General features: G+C 47.0%; 3 protein-coding genes and 1 long non-coding RNA gene across 6 annotated transcripts in view; 2 read left to right on the top strand and 2 right to left on the bottom strand.

Moving 5' to 3' along the window:
- Positions 1-3,838: 3,838 nt before the first annotated feature.
- On the top strand, positions 3,839-5,234 carry LOC115205594 (uncharacterized). The gene is made up of 3 exons (XR_003880642.1): positions 3,839-4,079; positions 4,235-4,343; positions 4,683-5,234. It is a non-coding gene; the product is annotated as an uncharacterized LOC115205594 (long non-coding RNA).
- A 679-nt stretch (positions 5,235-5,913) lies between these two features.
- On the bottom strand, positions 5,914-9,250 carry LOC115205591 (zinc finger and BTB domain-containing protein 3). Of its 2 annotated transcripts, none has more exons than XM_029771734.1 (2): positions 9,220-9,250; positions 5,914-8,194 (listed from the first exon to the last, which is right to left on the bottom strand). In XM_029771734.1, the coding sequence occupies exon 2, from the start codon at positions 8,190-8,192 to the stop codon at positions 6,375-6,377; it is 1,818 nt and encodes a 605-aa protein (XP_029627594.1). In that variant the 5' UTR covers positions 8,193-8,194; positions 9,220-9,250; the 3' UTR covers positions 5,914-6,374. The 2 variants fall into 2 exon arrangements, with proteins under 2 accessions (XP_029627594.1, XP_029627595.1); XM_029771735.1 differs by lacking the exon at positions 9,220-9,250 and adding an exon at positions 8,521-9,213.
- A 33-nt stretch (positions 9,251-9,283) lies between these two features.
- Positions 9,284-13,229, top strand: trpt1 (tRNA phosphotransferase 1). 2 transcript variants are annotated; one of them, XM_029771738.1, is made up of 7 exons: positions 9,284-9,669; positions 11,316-11,397; positions 11,555-11,724; positions 11,937-12,114; positions 12,339-12,395; positions 12,500-12,610; positions 12,719-13,229. In XM_029771738.1, the coding sequence occupies exons 1-7, from the start codon at positions 9,613-9,615 to the stop codon at positions 12,739-12,741; spliced, it is 678 nt and encodes a 225-aa protein (XP_029627598.1). In that variant the 5' UTR covers positions 9,284-9,612; the 3' UTR covers positions 12,742-13,229. The 2 variants fall into 2 exon arrangements, with proteins under 2 accessions (XP_029627598.1, XP_029627597.1); XM_029771737.1 differs by having other exon boundaries at positions 12,500-13,229.
- LOC115205590 (fermitin family homolog 3) overlaps positions 13,195-17,792 on the bottom strand; it is a 12,776-nt gene continuing 8,178 nt past the window's right edge. The window contains exons 8-15 of the mRNA XM_029771732.1: positions 16,319-16,453; positions 16,019-16,065; positions 15,729-15,853; positions 15,415-15,521; positions 14,858-15,070; positions 14,203-14,327; positions 13,846-13,987; positions 13,195-13,662 (exon numbers count right to left, since the gene is read on the bottom strand). Of these exons, the coding sequence (XP_029627592.1) occupies positions 13,483-13,662; positions 13,846-13,987; positions 14,203-14,327; positions 14,858-15,070; positions 15,415-15,521; positions 15,729-15,853; positions 16,019-16,065; positions 16,319-16,453 (1,074 nt within the window). The 3' untranslated portion in view covers positions 13,195-13,482. The remainder of the gene's footprint in view (positions 13,663-13,845; positions 13,988-14,202; positions 14,328-14,857; positions 15,071-15,414; positions 15,522-15,728; positions 15,854-16,018; positions 16,066-16,318; positions 16,454-17,792) is intronic.

Here is a 17,792-nt window from a genome sequence, read left to right as displayed (position 1 = left end):
GGAGAAGTAGGAGTCCCGGAGTCATAGGGAGGAGTCGGTGAGTCAAATGGAGGAATCAAGTCAAATCAGGAATCAGGGAGTCATAGGGCATAGACAGTGAGTCAAAAGGGGGAGTCAAGAAGTAAAATTGAGTCAGGGAGTCATAGGGAGGAAGTAGCCAGAGAGAAAGAAGTAAGAGAGAATGACATGGAGGCCACAGAAGGAGAAGAGGAGAGTCTGGTCTGACTCAGTGTGGAGGAGGGAGCAACAGGAGAAGAGGAGAGTCTGGTCTGACTCAGTGTGGAGGAGGGAGCAACAGGAGAAGAGGAGAGTCTGGTCTGACTCAGTGTGGAGGAGGGAGCAACAGGAGAAGAGGAGAGTCTGGTCTGACTCAGTGTGGAAGAGGGAGCAACAGGAGAAGAGGAGAGTCTGGTCTGACTCAGTGTAGAGGAGGGAGCAACAGGAGAAGAGGAGAGTCTGGTCTGACTCAGTGTAGAGGAGGGAGCAACAGGAGAAGAGGAGAGTCTGGTCTGACTCAGTGTGGAGGAGGGAGCAACAGGAGAAGAGGAGAGTCTGGTCTGACTCAGTGTGGAGGAGGGAGCAACAGGAGAAGAGGAGAGTCTGGTCTGACTCAGTGTGGAGGAGGGAGCAACAGGAGAAGAGGAGAGTCTGGTCTGACTCAGTGTGGAGGAGGGAGCAACAGGAGAAGAGGAGAGTCTGGTCTGACTCAGTGTGGAGGAGGGAGCAACAGGAGAAGAGGAGAGTCTGGTCTGACTCAGTGTGGAGGAGGGAGCAACAGGAGAAGAGGAGAGTCTGGTCTGACTCAGTGTGGAGGAGGGAGCAACAGGAGAAGAGGAGAGTCTGGTCTGACTCAGTGTGGAGGAGGGAGCAACAGGAGAAGAGGAGAGTCTGGTCTGACTCAGTGTGGAAGAGGGAGCAACAGGAGAAGAGGAGAGTCTGGTCTGACTCAGTGTAGAGGAGGGAGCAACAGGAGAAGAGGAGAGTCTGGTCTGACTCAGTGTAGAGGAGGGAGCAACAGGAGAAGAGGAGAGTCTGGTCTGACTCAGTGTGGAGGAGGGAGCAACAGGAGAAGAGGAGAGTCTGGTCTGACTCAGTGTGGAGGAGGGAGCAACAGGAGAAGAGGAGAGTCTGGTCTGACTCAGTGTGGAGGAGGGAGCAACAGGAGAAGAGGAGAGTCTGGTCTGACTCAGTGTGGAGGAGGGAGCAACAGGAGAAGAGGAGAGTCTGGTCTGACTCAGTGTGGAGGAGGGAGCAACAGGAGAAGAGGAGAGTCTGGTCTGACTCAGTGTGGAGGAGGGAGCAACAGGAGAAGAGGAGAGTCTGGTCTGACTCAGTGTGGAGGAGGGAGCAACAGGAGAAGAGGAGAGTCTGGTCTGACTCAGTGTGGAGGAGGGAGCAACAGGAGAAGAGGAGAGTCTGGTCTGACTCAGTGTGGAGGAGGGAGCAACAGGAGAAGAGGAGAGTCTGGTCTGACTCAGTGTGGAGGAGGGAGCAACAGGAGAAGAGGAGAGTCTGGTCTGACTCAGTGTGGAGGAGGGAGCAACAGGAGAAGAGGAGAGTCTGGTCTGACTCAGTGTGGAGGAGGGAGCAACAGGAGAAGAGGAGAGTCTGGTCTGACTCAGTGTGGAGGAGGGAGCAACAGGAGAAGAGGAGAGTCTGGTCTGACTCAGTGTGGAGGAGGGAGCAACAGGAGAAGAGGAGAGTCTGGTCTGACTCAGTGTGGAGGAGGGAGCAACAGGAGAAGAGGAGAGTCTGGTCTGACTCAGTGTGGAAGAGGGAGCAACAGGAGAAGAGGAGAGTCTGGTCTGACTCAGTGTGGAGGAGGGAGCAACAGGAGAAGAGGAGAGTCTGGTCTGACTCAGTGTGGAGGAGGGAGCAACAGGAGAAGAGGAGAGTCTGGTCTGACTCAGTGTGGAGGAGGGAGCAACAGGAGAAGAGGAGAGTCTGGTCTGACTCAGTGTAGAGGAGGGAGCAACAGGAGAAGAGGAGAGTCTGGTCTGACTCAGTGTGGAGGAGGGAGCAACAGGAGAGGAGGAGGAAATTGAACATGATGGGGGGAGGGCAGAGGAAGAAAAGGAAATGGGAGAACACAAGGAGAATATGACAATATGAGAATAAAGGGAATGAGACTGGCAGTCTCTATGGGGGTGTCACAGGGTTCAATTCTCAGGCCGACTCTTTTCTCTGTATATATCAATGATGTCGCTCTTGCTGCTGGTGATTCTCTGATCCACCTCTACGCAGACAACACCATTCTGTATACATCTGGCCCTTCTTTGGACACTGTGTTGACAAACCTCCAGACGAGCTTCAATGTCATACAACTCTCCTGTGTCCTCCAACTGCTCTTAAATGCAAGTAACACTAAATGCATGCTCTTCAACCGATCGCTGCCCGCACCTGCCCGCCCGTCCAGCATCACTACTCTGGACGCTTCTGACTTAGAATATGTGGACAACTACAAATACCTAGGTGTCTGGTTAGACTGTAAACTCTCCTTCCAGACTCACATTAAGCATCTCCAATCGAAATGAAATCTAGAATCGGCATCCTATTTTGCAACAAAGCATCCTTCACTCATGCTGCCAAACATACCCTCGTAAAACTGACCATCCTACCGATCCTTGACTTCGGCGATGTCATTTACAAAATAGCCTCCAACACTCTACTCAGCAAATTGGATGTAGTCTATCACAGTGCCATCTGTTTTGTCACCAAAGCCCCAGATACTACCCACCACTGCGACCTGTATGCTCTCGTTGGCTGGCCCTCGCTTCATATTCTTCGCCAAACCTACTGGCTCCAGGTCATCTATAAGTCTTAAAGGTAAAGCCCCACCTTATCTCAGCTCACTGGTCACCATATCAGCACCCACCCGTAGCACGCGCTCCAGCAACCATCAGCTGTCAGAGCAGCTTGCCGATCATTGCACCTGTACACAGCCCATCTGTAAATAGCCTACCCAACTACCTCATCCCCATATTGTTATTTATTATTTTGCTCCTTTGCACACCAGTATCTCTACTTGCACGTTCATCTTCTGCACATATAATCCTCTGGTGTTAGTGCTAAATTCTAATTATTTTGCCACTATGGCCTATTTATTGCCTTACCTCCCTAATCTTACTACATTTGCACACACTGTATATAGATTTTCTATTGTGTTATTGACTGTACATTTGTTTATCCCATGTGTAACTCTGTGTTGTTTGTTTCGCACTGCTTTGCTTTATCTTGGCCAGGTTGCAGTTGTAATTGAGAACTTGTTCTCAGCTGGCCTACCTGGTTAAATAAAGGTGAAATAAAATAAATGTAAAAGAGGGGCAGCATACCCCAAATTAGTTGACTGCACGCGCCAAAAACATATCTTCCTGTGGTGAAGAAGAAGCACTTATCCAACACGTCAAAGTTTACTTGCCCAAGTTTATTTTTTTTCTACATAGTTTAACTGTGTTTTTCAGTCCACACACTGTATCAATAGTGTCAACCAAATGTTTGAAATATTTTTGTTTGCGAGTGCCCTAGAAATCTTGCAGGCTGAGCAAGGGAATTAGTCCATTGCATTGTTGAATAGACATGCTAGCTAGCTAACGTTTGCCAATTATACTGTTATCATAGGTTTGCCAATGATCTATTTTATTTGATATTTATTCACTGCAGTGCATACATTTTCCTTAAAACTGAAATCCGCAGAGGGTATATTACCAAGGAAGATCAATGCCGAAGCCAGCTAACTTGCCTTCTGTTCTGGGAAAGGTGTGTCTTTGCGCTAAATCCCGCCTACTCAAATGACGTTGCAAGAGAGAGGAAGTGGGAAGTAACAACCGCTAAAGATAAACATAGGAACAACGTGTGATGGCCCAAATGCCCATAAATGGAATGTATTGTAATCTATAATAGTGCATATGAGCCATTTACATGTTTCTGACATTTTGCCCCTCGCTTTCAGGAAGTCATCCAATTGCAGTGTGACCACGTTACAGCTGGACTCTGAGACAGGCAGAATGCCACTCTGTTCACAGGCTACCATGCAGAGGTGTCCCAGTTCTTTACAGCCACCATCAAAGACTGAAAACATGGTACGTTGAGGCAGAAGTAGCTGCATGCATGACTTCTGTACATAATCCGCTGTGGAAAACCAACATCTGATGTCACAAAGAGTACTGAGTGTTGTGTGTAGCCTACTGTCAATACGGATTACTTTAATACAGATTCTGTTCCACATTTCCCATAGAGAAAAACTGTGTCGTTCAGGGGTCGTGGGTTAAAAGGTCAGGAGCTGTCCACAGGGCTACACAGGCCTGGTGCGAAGAGAGGTCAACAAACCAGGCTCTGACCAGGAGGTAAACAATAAACACTGGCAGAATCATCACTGTCTGGCCAACATTCACATAATCTACCATAGCAGGTCAACAACTCACAAGGAATACTGTCAGCATCTGCTTAAATCTGGCTGTCAACACTGACCAAAATCTACAAAACATTTGCCACTGGGCAACAACTCCCAAAGATAGCTATAATCAATGTTTGTGCTGTGATCCCCACACACCAACCAGGAAATATGATGCACTTCCTTTTCCATTGTCTGCAGCTTGGACACATACTGTACAACACCATGCTGCATATTTAAACTCTTCACTCACTTACAGTAATGTTATATGTGAGGTAATGTGTGTGTCCAGTGCAGTGAAGGTGTCCTCAGTGTTCCATAACGTCACCTACTGGAACCTTGAGACTCCGCCCAACTCTGATGACGGCATCGTTATGGCAATGGCCTGGCCGGATCTGACAGAAGTGGCGAGTGTGCAAAACAAGAATTTGTTTTAAGAGGACCATTAGCATGCGTTACCATATGTAGCCCATGTGTAATAACACATGATTCATCTTTGACAGATACACGTGCCAGTGGATGACTGACATGGAAGAAACCAAAGCAAAGATCAATCCCTTCTCTACCCTCATTTTCCTGCTGCAGCCCGAAGACTGCCTCAACACATTGGTTGTGCTCAGTAGCCATTGCTTAGCTTGTGAAAATAGGAATAATGGACAGACAATGGGTAGAACACTCCTCACAGTCCCCAGTGTTGTAATGGACAGTGTCTATCTTTTACAGATCCATGGGGTGAATTGTGCTTGCTGCTTCTTGTGACTTCTGTAGCTATTGTACCATGTTCTTTTTGTTGTCTGTCAACAGTTCTACTCATATTATTGTAATACAGATTGTGTTGAAGTCATTTATTGAACAGTACTCCAATGGAAGGAAATATCTAAATATGTTGGACTGAAGAACTGTCCATGTTCTATTCACAGCAATGAAGTAGTAATGATACTCATCCAATCGTGAAAGTTGGCAACAATGGAGAGTTCTATATAGAAGTATCAGACAATTATGCTATTAGCTTTGATAAAAACTGTACCCTTGACAACTGCCGATTTCTATCTAGAATATATCATAACATACAGATAACTGCCAAAATAAAGGAAACACCACCATATGTCTTAATAGGGTGTTGGGCCTCCACGAGCCAGAACAGCTTCAATGCACCTTGGCATAGATTCTACAAGTTTCTGGAACTCTATTGGAGGGATGCGACACCATTCTTCCACAAGAAATTCCATCTGGTATTTTGATGGTGGTGGAAAACGCTGTCTCAGGCGCCCCTCCACAATCTCCCATAAGTGTTCAGTTGGGTTGAGATCTGGTGACTGAGACGGCCATGGCATGTTTTACATCTGATCAAACCATTCAGTGACCACTCGCACCTGTGGATGGGGGCATGGCCATGGTAGACAAAATAATGGCCTGCCCAGCATTTTTATACATGACCATAAGCATGATGGGATGTTATTGCTTAATTAACTCAGGAATCACACCTGCGGGGAAGCACCTGCTTTCAATATACTTTGCGTCTCTCATTTACTTGTGTTTCCTTTATTTTGGCAGTTACCTGTAGTACAGTACACAAATTATTTTGGCACTGAGGTCATAGTAAGACATCTGGTACAGATACATATGTAAAAGACAAATGTCCTGAAAGTCCCATTTAAAATAGCTAAAACACCACTGGCCCCTGTCCCTCAGGAATGCAGACCCAGCTAGTTGACCAAGTGCCAGGTCTGCTCATTCCCGGGCATGTCTGGCTTGCACCACCTGTCTCACCACTAGGTCTGAAAAGACCATCCTGGTGGAGGGAAACATCTGGGCGACAGGCTCTAAATCCTCCCTCAACCTGTGCACTAGGTCTGGGCCTCTGGCGTTTTTCAGATCATTTTGAATGTATCCCAGATCGGACATGCAAGACCAGGATGTCTGGTGTTGGAAGGGGGAAGGCATAAATAATGTGTCATTCTCTTTAGTATGGAGAAGTATACAGCTAGCTGTGTGGAGGCTGGCCCTCCTCAGTGTCTCCCTTACTGCGTTTGGCTGGCAGGCTGGAGTCATGAGCCTTCCTAATGTGGCGGTACAGGTCACCTGACTGTGTGTAGCTACGGTAACAGTAGCGGCACTCGTAGGGGCGCTCGCGCGTGTGCACAATGGCGTGTCGCCTCAGGGTGTACGCGCACGAGAACGTCTTCCCGCAGACGCTGCACGTGGGGACATCCTCAACGTAGTTCCCCATGGAATCCTGGAAGTAGACGGGCTGGTCAGAATGTTGGCCCACAGAAGGGAAGAGGGAGGAGGGGAAAGGGGGAACGTCAGAGGAGGTGGTGCCTGGTCCGGAGGGGGAGAGGGGGAATGAGAGAGGCTCAGAGGGGTGGGAATGGGTCATCTGGAGTAAGGCGTGGTGGGGGTGAAAAGGGAGGAAGTGGGGGTTGTTCAGTTCGTCTCCGTGGTTATCATCATCAAAGTCATTCCTGTCCTCTACCTCCATCATAATCCCTCGTTCTCTCCCCTCTATTCCTCTCCTCATCACCACTCCTTCCATCTCCTCAAACTCCTCGTCTGAGATCACTATGGCCTCCACCTTTACCTTCACCACATCCTCCTGCTCCACTTCTCCTCCTGCCAGGGGCTCCTCCACTACCACAGTCCCCATGTTAGAGTGTTCACTAACCTCCCTGCTCTCCCTCTCTGACCCCCCATGCTGCAGCCCTTCAGGCCTGGACAGGGTCGAGGTTTGGCCCTGATGGGGTACAAGGTTCAGGTTGGGAGGTGAGGTGAGGAGTGAGTGTGGAGGCTGTATTCTAATCTGAGGGTGTGTGTTGATACTGAGACCATGCTGCTGGCATTGCATGCCTGGTGTGATGACTGTGCTCTTGTTGTCAGAGACAGGGTCATGGCTGTCCTGTTCTGGGCTGGAGGAGCTGCTGTGGTCGGACTGGGTCAGTATCCCCACCATGGAGCTGGAGCCATCAGTCTGGGTCACAGGTACCACTGGTGATGCCGCTGATGAAGAGGGCTGGCGCTGGTGGCTACTGTGACTGTATGACTCTGTGGAGCTGCAGGGGCTGCAGAGGGCCGAGCCTCCCTGACCCTCTCCCTGACTCTGACCCCCCAGCCGGAGAGAGGGAACGGAGGAGAGGGTAACCAGCTCACCCACATGAGTGAGAGCGTGGTCCATGCCGGGCTGGGTGGTGTCGGCCATGTCCGGACTCAGAGGAGCGTGCGCCAGAACCTCCACCCTCCTCTCTGACCTCGTAGAAGAGCCCAACTGGCTTCTCTGCATCGCCATTGACGCAGACTGAGACACTGACATTGCCACGGCCACCGCTTTGGCAGCTCCTGTTTCCATGCCAACCCCGGGTCCACTACCACCCACTGCTGCCACTCCACTCTCCTCCGGGCGCGTGCTGTCTGCCTCAGCCGGTGGCGGTCGGTGCTGTAGCCGTCTCTTACACACCCGGACCACCTCGTTCATGTGGAGGAAGCTTGCCGCCGCCAGAACGTCCTCTGCTGGGGGAGGAGTCTCCAACCTCAGCACGCCTTCGTACATGAAGTCTAACAACAGACCGAACGCCGCTGCTGTCACAATATCCCCGTCCAGCGTGACCGAGCTGGTCCCGCCAGCACCAGCAGACCCTGGGGGATCAGAGTAGAACATGTGGAAGAATGGAGAGCAGGAGGCCAGGACAGCCCGGTGGGCGAGGAAACGGGAGGAACCCACGAGGACGGTGCAGTCGCACAGGAACCTACGCTGACGCTGAGAACGCAGACCTGATAGGAGCTGCAGGGAGTGTTGGGGGAACTCCATGACTGTAGAGAGAGGAGGGAGATGGAGAGAGAGAAAGGGGGGAGGGAGAGGGGCACATAGGTAGGGGAGAAGGAAGAGAGAGGAGAATGATTTACAAGAGAGTCTGATGGATAGGATGACATGTAAGAAACAAAGAACCAGTGAAGCACCTACTGAAGTGTTGCAGTGTGCTCCCTCACACTGGCAATCAATATACTTCAGAGAAGTCTGATTGGACTCGCCACCCTTGTCTAAACATCAAACTTGCCATGGTTACTCCATGGATTATCAGTCTGACTGAAGAGATGCAATAGTCTCTGCAGGCCAATACAATGATATTTACACTTACTCTACAGGTTGTACATGCTGTTGGTCCTTTTGGCAGTAAGAGCTGGAGGCAGGGTATCCACAGGAAAGGGTTGTTAACCCAATTTCTTTGCGACGCCGGTAGGTTGTCAATTGTATTTTCAATATCTTCATGTATGGCAGGTGATGCACAATATGTCAACAATAGCAGAACTTAACCGAACATAGTCGACCAAAGCATATGTCCTTGCAATCAGCTGTGTGGTTCGGTTAGGCTCAGCCATAATCAGTTTTAAAAATAAAAACCGGAAATACCAACCATACACAGAACGCTAAGCCTAACGTTATGGTGAAGGCAAGAAACCCCTCATGCTTCTCTTCCCAACAAGCGCCGCATGCAAGACATAACGATCAGTCATTTTCGATAGCTACACATCAAGCACTGTTGTTCATAACTAGAAAACATTACAGGTTCTTAGTAGCGAGTAAGGGCACGACAAACATGAGTGATTCATGTATTTGAGTGTTTACAGCTGTTTTGATGCTAGCTGGCCCAATGTTAGCCAGCTAACTGTTAGCTTGCTGACACTGAATTATGAAAATATTAGCCCGTACATCTCTAAATAAACATGTTTCAGATCACTTCATAAAGGCTTTATAGGGACATGTACCAAAATGTAGTTAGAAACATGATTGTTATATTTCACTCAATCATTGGCCAGCTGCTACAATATATTCTTACCTGCTAAAGACGTAGCCTCTATCCTGTCTTTATTGACACAGAACAAAGAGATAAAGTCACTTACTGCCACCTACTGGTTGGAGTCTGAACAAAGTGGAAGTGGAATGTGCCTGCTTGTTTACATTTCGTTCTGTTTTTACCATATATGTAAATGTATATTTTGCCAGTGAGTTGTACGACCACAGTTGTTGATTGTGCTTACGTGCGAACATTCAACATTGCGCTTTGAATGTGCGAACTTATCTTTAGTACGCATGGCATTTGGCATGTTTAGTAGGCATGTCGGGCACCATACCATTTGAGTCATTGCGGTAGCTTGCCTTGCTGTTTAGCCTACTGTAATGAGAGTTGAGAGAGATCCATTCCACGTTGAACCGACAGAAATAACTGTAAATGGACCGTGGAGGAAGAGGACGTGGAGGAAGGGAGAGGCGAGGTAATCGTGTAGAGGTAAGAGAAGAGAGACAGATATTAGTCCCTTTTGGGCTGTACCCTATTTCTATATATTACATTATTCCTTCTCCAATTCTATTATAGCTAGTAGCAGGGTACTGGAAAGCATCTGGAGATATTGTTTTCCCTACAGGTTATAGAAAGAGCAGAAGCTCTGAGTCAGACCCCTGTCCTAACTACAGGTTATAGAAAGAGCAGAAGCTCTGAGTCAGACCCCTGTCCTAACTACAGGTTATAGAAAGAACAGAAGCTCTGAGTCCGACCCCTGTCCTAACTACAGGTTATAGAAAGAGCAGAAGCTCTGAGTCAGACCCCTGTCCTAACTACAGGTTATAGAAAGAGCAGAAGCTCTGAGTCAGACCCCTGTCCTAACTACAGGTTATAGAAAGAGCAGAAGCTCTGAGTCAGACCCCTGTCCTAAATACAGGTTATAGAAAGAGCAGAAGCTCTGAGTCAGACCCCTGTTCTAACTACAGGTTATAGAAAGAGCAGAAGCTCTGAGTAAGACCCCTGTCCTAACTACAGGTTTTAGAAAGAGCAGAAGCTCCGAGTCAGACCCCTGTCCTAACTACAGGATATAGAAAGAGCAGAAGCTCTGAGTCAGACCCCTGTCCTAACTACAGGTTATGGAAATTGAGCTGTTTTAGTTTTTCTCCAGTAGGTTCCCTGAAGGAGAAAACTTCCACTTCTATGTCAAAGATAATAAAACAACAACACTATATTAAATAGGCCTACTATAGCAGGGGTGTCAAACATACGGGCCAAAACTGTGTAGAAATGACAATGAACTTATATAGTTTCTTGACTGTCCAGCTCGCTAATAATCACTGTGCACAGTCAATGGACATATATTGATACAGTTTCTTGACTATCCAGCTTGTTAATAATCACTGTGCACAGTCAATGGACATATATTGATACAGTTTCTTGACTATCCAGCTTGTTAATAATCACTGTGCACAGTCAATGGACATATATTGATACAGTTTCTTGACTATCCAGCTCGCTAATAATCACTGTGCACAGTCAATGGACATATATTGATACAGTTTCTTGACTATCCAGCTCGTTAATAATCACTGTGCACAGTCAATGGACATATATTGATACAGTTTCTTGACTATCCAGCTTGTTAATAATCACTGTGCACAGTCAATGGACATATATTGATACAGTTTCTTGACTATCCAGCTTGTTAATAATCACTGTGCACAGTCAATGGACATATATTGATACAGTTTCTTGACTATCCAGCTTGTTAATAATCACTGTGCACAGTCAATGGACATATATTGATACAGTTTCTTGACTATCCAGCTTGCTAATAATCACAAGACAGTTAAGGCGCATCGGAAATTTCAAAAACGATGGATATATTTGATTTGAATGAGTACTACAGTAATGTACGCGTAAATACTACAGTATACTACAATCCGCAAAAACACTACATTCATTACTATAGTATATACTAAAGTTTTATTTTACTGCAGTATTTATACTGTAATTGCTACAGTACACACTACAGTATTGTTGGACTAAAGTCTGCAAAAACACTACAGTGAATACTATAGTATTTACCATACTATACTGTAGTATTTTTTTTTTACGTGGGTCACAACCTGTGTGCATGTGTTGATTTTCAGGACAAGGATGTTCGTCTTTCCAAGTCTTTGTCCTTTGCCCTGCGCCATGGAGCCAATCAAATGGGACTTCACATGAATCCTGGTATAAAAGCAGTTTATTTGGCTGCATTTTGTCTATCTTATAATAGGTACCACTGTACCAGCATTTCATATTGCTGCACAATAAACATGACATGCAATCTACAATCTGTACTCCTCATTTAGGTCTGAATAATAATGCTGTCCCTCATTGTCCCTAGATGGCTTCCTATTTGTGGAGGACCTACTGGCTCATGCACAGTTCCACGCCTTCTCATTGGAGGACGTGGAGAGAGTTGTGGCCACCAATGACAAGCAGCGATTCAAGCTCCGCCCTCACCCTGAGGACGGACGGCTGCAGATCCGAGCCAATCAGGGACACTCTGTGCAGGTAGGAAAAATATCTAGGACACCCTATTTCCAATATAGTGCACTTATTTTGGCCAGAGCTCAGCCCACTTAGGGTCAAGACTAGTGCACTATAGAGAATAGGGTGCCATTTCTGACGCATCCCTAGGTGGAGCATGACGGGGTCATAAACAATGGCTAAACAGTGCCAGGTCTAGTAGTAAGGGTCTGCTGTGTGTCTGTCTGTCTGGGCAGGTGTGTGATCTGGACCTGAAGGCTGTACAGCCTGGTTCTCCTGATTGTCCCAGGGAGGGAATCCATGGCTCCTACCTCCGCCTCTGGCCCTCCATCCGCTCTGAGGGCCTCAGCCGCATGAACAGAACACACATACACCTGGCCCTGGGCCTACCGGGGGAGGACGGGGTCATCAGCGGTAAGGGAGATGGGGTAGAGAGCGCTGTGACAGTATTTTGGCTGAAATACTCCTAGATCATAGCCTACTCCTGGATTTAAAAGCGTGCCATTGAAGGATTTCCTAAAGTGCTTTTAGTCCCGGAATTGGCTTAATCTGGGTCTGGATCTGGGTAACTTCTCATAGAGCCTGTCATAGATGGGCTTCGTTTTGATGTCTGTATCTTTTTGCTCCCTTTGCTCCAGGCATGAGGAGAGACTGTGACCTGGCCATATTCATTGACGTCCCCAAAGCATTGTCTGGTAAGCTCAACCGAGGCAATTTACAGTAGCAGAGTGCTGCCATTGTAGTGCTCTCATGTCTAAATGCATGAGTATTTTCCTTTGTGTTTTTGTTTCTTCTGCAGAGGGTATCCAGTTCTTCTGGTCAGAGAACGGTGTATTGCTGACACCTGGGGACACTGAGGGGAAGCTACTTCCCCGATACTTCAGCCGTGCCCTAAAACTAAGACCCACACGTGAGTACCTCACACACGACACACACTCATGAAGAGAATGATGTTAGATGGGAGGGATGATAGAGAGGGAAGTGAATATTGACAAATTATAGAAATCTTCTGTTTCAGAGAGTATTCTGCCACTGGAGTAGGTGAAGAGGGTTATCTGTGCTTTGGAGGTAAAGACTTGGCTGAATTTGCCACCAGACGGCTGTTGATTTCCAGTTCTGTCTAAACTGTTTCCATGGTAACCAATACTGTTCGGGACCAGAACCCTGAAGACTCTGGGTGAATAAGACTGAGACTGAAAACACCCTCAACAACAACTCAACAACAGCTCTAATACCATACAGGACACAGTACAGAGACTGACTGGTGTTTCTGACAACATTGTCACATGACAAAGACACAGAGGATGCTATCAGATGGGAACCAGCAGACACAAGCTGTGGGTTTGCCAACGGACAGTCTCAACTGCTCCACAAAGATACACACACACTGCCTGCAGCTTCCTGTGCCGTCAGTCACATTTCAGGAAACTCTGCCACCATACTCTTAAGGACACAACCATCAAGCCAAATGCCTCATCTGGAAATTAAAACAACTGTTTTATATATGTCAATAAACATATTTAATTCTGGATTTCAGAATTGACAATTCTTTACATTGTTAATCATTTTCTATTAGACTATATTCATGGGTCACCTCTTCCTTGATTTATTGAACAAGCAACTGCATGTCTTTTAGGATCCCAGGGTGGACTGGTTGTCATTTCTCTTCAAGGCTGCTGCAGCCACACCCTTAAACACTCAAACTGTCCACTGGTGTATCTGATGGATAGATTGCTCCTTGGGCTATAGCTGCTGTATATTACTGGTTGAGGGTTGAGAGTGTCACAGAGCTTCGTGGCCCCCTGTCAGCTTGTGGAAGAGCTCTTCGTTGAGCGTGTCACTCTGCTCGCGGCTGCGTGTTGACATGAAGATGTAGCCTCCAATGAACTCATGGACGATCTTACAGTCAGCCGTCACACAACTGAACGCCATGTTCACGTTCCCATCAAACTCTATCGCCACCTGAGAGTTCGTAACACCCACACACACACACCCAGAAAAGATGAGAACATGCAAAATGACCATAAAAAAGGATACAGAGACAGTGGTGTGTGTATTTGGCGATGTAGATTACTAAAGAAGATTATGTGCAGAAAAATGTGAACATTTTGATTGATTGTTTGATTGATTGACGGGTCAGGTCACCTGTCGTATGTCCCAGTTGACGTTCCACTGCCTCATGTTGTTGTAGCGCCATGTCTTGACCACGTCTCCCACCCCCAGGTCGATACGGATCAGACGGTTGGGAGCGATGCCAAGCACCTCGTCCTTCCTGCTGCCCTTGAACCTAAACGGGTCAGAGACCAGCCGCTAGACGCAACTTCACCACAACAATTTATCATTAGACCAGCCCTAAGCCTCTCACTAATCTTGGGTGATAGACTTAACATAAATGTAAATTGAGGTATCTGCCTAGCTAGTGCACACAATTTTTGGTTCTAGGTACCGAGACTAGCCTCGCTGTGAAACATGCAATACACTGGGTTGCCAGATCCTCCTTACCTCACCACCACGAAGGAAATTCCAAAGTCTGGCAGGGCCTGCCAGATCTGGAGGAAGCGGAGGAGGGCGTCGGTCAGGGAGAGCTGAGCCACGTTCTGATATGCCTCCAGGATACGAGGGGTCAACTGGGCATGGCCAGATAGAGAGAGGGTCAAGGTTATATTATGTGGGGTTAGAGGGAGGTATAATGGTCTCTCAAGTGACTCAACTGAGTTGGACTGTGTTTGATATACAGGCACCTGCCAAAATAAAGGAAACACTTGTAAATTAAGGTTCTGGCGGCTCATGGTGTGGGGTGTATTTTCCGGGCAAGGTAAACGCCAATAAAACGATGTAAGCCATATGCCATGGCCGCTTCAGTCACAAGATCCAATTAAACACTTATGGGAGAATCTGGAGCGGCGCCTGAGTCAGAATTTTCCACCATCAACAAAACACACACTAATGGGATTTCTTATGGAAGAATGGTGTCACATCCCTCCAATAGAGCTCCAGACACTTGTAGAATCTATGCCAATGTGCATTGAAGCTGTTCTTGCCAAATTCCCTATTAATAAGACACTTTATTTTGGCAGTTACCTGTATATCATGATGTAGTTCATCAGGGTTTATCATTGGTACACACACGATGAAGATGTTCATCCCTACTTGGTACCTGTTTGACCTTGTACTTCTTGCTATAGCGTGGGGAGACCAGGCTGTGTGTGTTGATGCTCATGCTGTCGTCGGTGTGTGTATTGGGGTTGGTCTGCTGCATGGCCAGGAAGGAGCGGATGCTCTGGACCTCGCTCTGGAACAACCTGTCTGCCAGACTCTTCTCTTTAGAGGCCAGACGACAGGCTGCCATCCACCTGGAATACTGCTCCTCCTGGAGAGAGCGAGCGAGCGATAAACAGAGCAACGTATACTTCAATCATGGGCAAGATCTTAGACCTTATCGTGGATCTTAGATTGTAAGAAATGTACTACTCATTTACATTTTAGTCATTTAGCAGACGCTCTTATCCAGAGCGACTTACAGTAGTGAATGCATACATTTCATACAATTATTTTTATTTTTTATTTTTTTACAATTTTTGTACTCCCCCATGGGAATCGAACCCACAACCCTGGCGTTGCACACACCATGCTGGCATTGCAAACACCATGCTCTACCCTGAGCCACAGGGGAGGCTATTTATATGGCAGTGTACGTTTGTGTGTGTAACCCACATTTTCACAGCGCAGGTAGACCTCGTTCATGCCCTCTGGAGCTGGAATCAGAAGTTTGATGCAGAACTTTTGTCCAGCGACGTTCACATCGGGAGCAGCCTCACAGCCTGAAAAGGGTGAAAGGTAATTTTACTGTTTGTATAAGCAGGTGAAAGAGACAAAATACATTGGATTTAAGGGAGAATCTCAATTGCATTTCCTTGATTCCTTCTCCGACTATCTCATCCAATGGGTTTTGAGAACGAGGCCAGGAGAGAGGATGTAAGAAATCAAGGAAATGCAATTGAGATTCTCCCTTAGTGTCTGCTTCATACCTTTGAGGTTGATCTGTTGAATGGGTTCTCCCAGGCTCTCCTCTTTGCTCTTATAGTAGGAGATGGAGGCATCCTTAAACTTGAACCAGTACTGCTTGTATCCCTTCAGAGTCAACCTCTTGGGCCTGAAACAGAAGTACACTTATTACTGTTATTATGCTTCAGATGCTGTGTGGGTGTGGGTGTGCTGATTGTGCGTGTTTGTGTGTGTGATTTGGTGTGTTCCATTGTAAATATAGAGTAGGTAATTGAGGAATCAGAATAGTTTTTACATAAATGTCGGATCTTACCGGAATATCTTCAAATAATCATTCAGCTCTGGGGCAGTCAGGTTCTCCTGTGTTGAAGACAAAGTAACATGCTAATGATTCCATGTCTGACTTTTCAAATAGGCATGGGAAATCATTCTGGCATCTTGTTACCCTGTGTCGATAAAATCTTATGTCATTCTACTGAGGCTACTTTATTTATCTAAAGTCAAATACATAACTGAAATACATATTCACAAACACATATATTCTGACTTCACAATGCAATATATTGTGGGACATGTTTCTGTCAGGTGGAATAAAGAGTCATAATGTTCTGACCAGCATGTCTTGGGGGCTGCTGTCTGCCCCATCCAGCTTGACCTCCAGACCCTGTAGGGCTGAGTCCAGGTCATCCATGGCTGGACTGGAGGTCATTGTCTGGGGCTCCGAGAGGGACAGCTTGTTGATGTGGTACTGGGGGGGGGGGGGAGATGATGACAAGAGAGAGGTAGTCATAGTTATACTTACAGCGCATTATAAATGGGACAACACAGGCCAGTTACATGTCAGTACATGATTGTGGTGATGTTACAGTGCATTCGGAAAGTATTCCGACCCCTTGACTTTTTCCAAATTTTGTTACATTACAGCCTTATTCTAAAATGTATTAAATTGTTTTTTTCCCTCATCAAGCTACACACAATACCCCATAATGACAAAGCAAAAACATGTTTTTAGAAATTTTTGCAAATTTGCACATAAAATACAGGCACACCTGTATTTGGGGAGTTTCTCCCATTCCTCTCTGCATATCGTCTCAAGCTCTGTCAAGATGGATGGGGAGCGTTGCTGTACAGCTATTTTCAGGTCTCTTCAGAGATGTTCGATCGGGTTCAAGTCTGGGCTCTGGCTGGGCCACTCAAGGACATTCAGAAGCAACTCCTGTGTTGTCTTGGCTGTGTGCTTAGGGTTGTTGTCCTGTTGGAAGGTTAACCTTCGCCCCAGTCTGAGGTCCTGAGCGCTCTGGAGCAGGTTTTCATCAAGGATCTCTCTGTATTTTGCTCTGTTAATCTTTGCCTCGATCCTGACTTGTCTCCCAGTCCCTGCTGCTGAAAAACATCCCCACAGCATGATGCTGCCACCACCATGCTTCACCGTAGGGATGGTGCCAGGTTTCCTCCAGACGTGACGCTTGGCATTCAGGCCAAAGAGTTCCATCTTGGTTTCATCAGACCAGAGAATCTTGTTTCTAATGGTCTGAGAGTCTTTAGGTGCCTTTTGGCAAACTTCAAGCAGGCTGTCATGTGCCTTTTACTGAGGAGTGGCTTCCGTCAGGCCACTCTACCGTAAAGGCCTAATTGGTGGAGTGCTGCAGAGATGGTTGGCCTTCTGGAAGGTTCTCCCGTCTCCACAGAAGAACTCTAGAGCTCTGTCAGAGTGACCATCGGGTTCCTGGTCACCTCCCTGACGAAGACCCTTCTCCTCCGATTGCTCTGTTTGGCTGGGCGACCAGCTCTAGGTAGAGTCTTGGTGGGTCCAAACTTATTCCATTTAAGAATGATGGAGGCCACTGTGTTCTTGGGGACCTTCAATGCTGCAGCCATTTTTTGGTATCAGAGCCCAGATCTGTGCCTCGACACAATCCTGTCTCAGAGCTCTACGGACAATTCCTTCAACCTCTTGGCTTGGTTTTTGCAATCAGTTGAGTTTACCACAGGTGGACTCCAATCAAGTTGTAGAAACATCTCAAGGATGATCAACGGAAACTGGATGCACCTGAGATCAATTTCGAGTCTCATAGAGAAGTGTCTGA

Source organism: Salmo trutta, chromosome 13 (genome assembly GCF_901001165.1).
Source record: "Salmo trutta chromosome 13, fSalTru1.1, whole genome shotgun sequence".
Taxonomy (NCBI): Eukaryota; Metazoa; Chordata; class Actinopteri; order Salmoniformes; family Salmonidae; genus Salmo; species Salmo trutta.
This window is presented reverse-complemented; position numbering and strand designations above follow the sequence as displayed.